Source organism: Penaeus chinensis, chromosome 31 (genome assembly GCF_019202785.1).
Source record: "Penaeus chinensis breed Huanghai No. 1 chromosome 31, ASM1920278v2, whole genome shotgun sequence".
Lineage (NCBI taxonomy): Eukaryota > Metazoa > Arthropoda > Malacostraca > Decapoda > Penaeidae > Penaeus > Penaeus chinensis.
In genome coordinates this window covers 2395125-2397624 of record NC_061849.1, presented here as the reverse complement: position 1 = coordinate 2397624, position 2500 = coordinate 2395125, and the positions used below count along the sequence as shown (strand labels likewise).

Sequence of the window (2500 nt, the reverse complement as noted above, 5' to 3'; positions counted from 1 at the left end):
GGAAGGGGAAAGGGGATCGGTGGAATTGCAGCAATCACTGAGGCATTACACTAATCACTATACCAGGCAAGGTACTCATGCACATCCTACTGACATATCAGAGACCACTTGCTGAGAAACCAGAGGCCGGATCAATTTGGATTCACTCCTGTTAAGTCAATAATAGATCTTGTCATGGCACTTCGAGTCATTCTAGAGTGCCGTCGTGAGTTCGGACGAGGGCTGCTCGCACCTTACAATGACCTCAAGGTGTCTGATACCGTGCATCACGAATCCCTGTAGGAGATCCTGAGGCTAAGAGTAATACCAACAAGGATTATTGGTTTAATAGCAAACCTGTATACAGCCGCTGAAAGTGCTGTAAAGTGTGGCAGGGGCCTGTCGAGCTTCTTCCCTGTTAGTACAGGTGTGAGGCAAGGCTATGTTCTTGCAGCAACACTTTTCAACATGCATGGACTAGATACTGGGTAGAGCTACTGTCCAAATTCACTAAGGAGCAACTCTGGGCACTATCAAGGTTACAGACCTTGACAATGATATTGCTATCCGAATCTTTGGAAACCCTAGTGGTGGCTCTTGATGCATTTAGCAATAAAGCAAAACTCCTGGAGCTAGAGGTCTCCTGGACCAAGACCAAGTTCCAGGATTTTGGGGGCCTACTAGGAGATCCTGTTCGGTCAGTATGTGAAAACATCGAAGTTACAGAGAGCTTAATATGCCACGGAAATGTAGTTCAGGAAGTCAATAGACGGATTGGACTGGCAGCAGGGGTCATGAAATCTCTCGGCAAGAGTATTTGGAGATGCCGGTACCTGTACAGGAGGACCATGCAACGTGTCTTCACGGCCCTGATGCTGCCAGTTTGACTATATGGTAGTGAAATCTGGACGCTATCTTGTGCTTTGGAATCGCATCTTGATCCTCGCGCTGGATCATGGGGTATAGTTGGCGGAACCATGTGTCCAACCAACGGTTGCACCATGAGACCGGTACAGGACCTGTTACTTGCACAATCCGCGATCGCCAGCACAGGCTATACGGCCACTTGGTCTGATTCTTGCAGGATGGATCCTGTTCACCAAATTGTATCTGTTCAAGACAACCCTGGCTGAGGAGGACTGTGGGACGACCGAGGAAGTCGTGGCTTGGGCAGATCGATCAAATGTATCGTGAGGAACTAAAGATGGACCGGGCCCTTGCCTGGCGGCTCGCCATGAGGGACCCTTGTAGGTGGAAGCGAAGGGTAGCTGCGGCTATGCGCCTTCACCGGCGCATATGATGATGATGATGATATATATATATATATATAGATAGATATATTTGCATATATACAAACACACACACACACACACACACACACACACACACACATATATATATATATATATATATATATATATATATATATATGCATATATACAAACACACATATATATACACAAATATGTGTGAAAAAAAAATATATGTATATATATACGTGTGTGTGTATGTGTGTGTGTGTTTGTGTGTGTATGTTTGTATGTATATAAATATGTATATGTATATATGCATAAATGTATATGTACACACACACACACACACACACACACACAGATTCAGACACACACACACACATACATACATATATATATATATATATATTAATATATATATTAATATATATATATATATATATATATATATATATATATATATATATATTTGCACACATGCATGTGTGTGTATACGCGCGTGTATGTGTGAGATTGTACGTCTGTGTATGCACGTGTATTTGCATGAAGTGCTTCTTTAATTATATGAAGATAATTCGTTCAGGATCAATAAGTAATTGCAAAGCGAGTCTTAATCAACGGTCGCCGAATCCGCGACCTTCCCAACCCCCTCGTTAACTCTTTCCCAATCAAGATCAAGTTTGCGAAAAGGGGAAAAAATAGATAAAACAAAAAAGAATAAAGAAACCTAAGAGTTTCAACACATTCCAAGGATGAAGCAAGATCCGGCGCCTTCTGCCGTGTCTTCGTCAGTTCCCCCTCGCCTCCCGACGCGGACGGACGCCGGAGCCCAGCAGTACTCGACGCCCCAACCAGCAGCCTCGTCTGAGCTATGGGTCGTCGCAAGCGGAGTGGGCGGAGTCCCGTGGGCGTCGGGGCTCTGCTGTGGGCGGCGGCGACGGTGCTGATGGTCGCCTCCGTGGCCGGGGCTGAGAAGTTCGTGTTTAGGTTCAAGGAGAAGGGCAGCTCCTTCTACCTGGTCAAGGGATTCGCGCTCGCGACTCATTATGACGTCACCGTGCTGCCTTCCGCCTGTAAGCATCAGGTGCAGTGCATACATACATACATATATTATATATATATATATACACACACACACACACACACACACACACACACACACACACACATATATATATATATATATATATATATATATATATATATATGGAGAGAGAGATAGAGAGGTGGTTGTTTTATCTATTCATCTATCCATCTATCTGAATGTA

General features: G+C 44.2%; 1 protein-coding gene across 1 annotated transcript in view; it reads left to right on the top strand.

Moving 5' to 3' along the window:
* Positions 1–1830: 1830 nt before the first annotated feature.
* LOC125042218 overlaps positions 1831–2500 on the top strand; it is a 3194-nt gene continuing 2524 nt past the window's right edge. Inside the window, exon 1 of the mRNA XM_047637721.1 lies at positions 1831–2305. Within this exon, the coding sequence (XP_047493677.1) occupies positions 2104–2305 (202 nt within the window). The 5' untranslated portion in view covers positions 1831–2103. The remainder of the gene's footprint in view (positions 2306–2500) is intronic.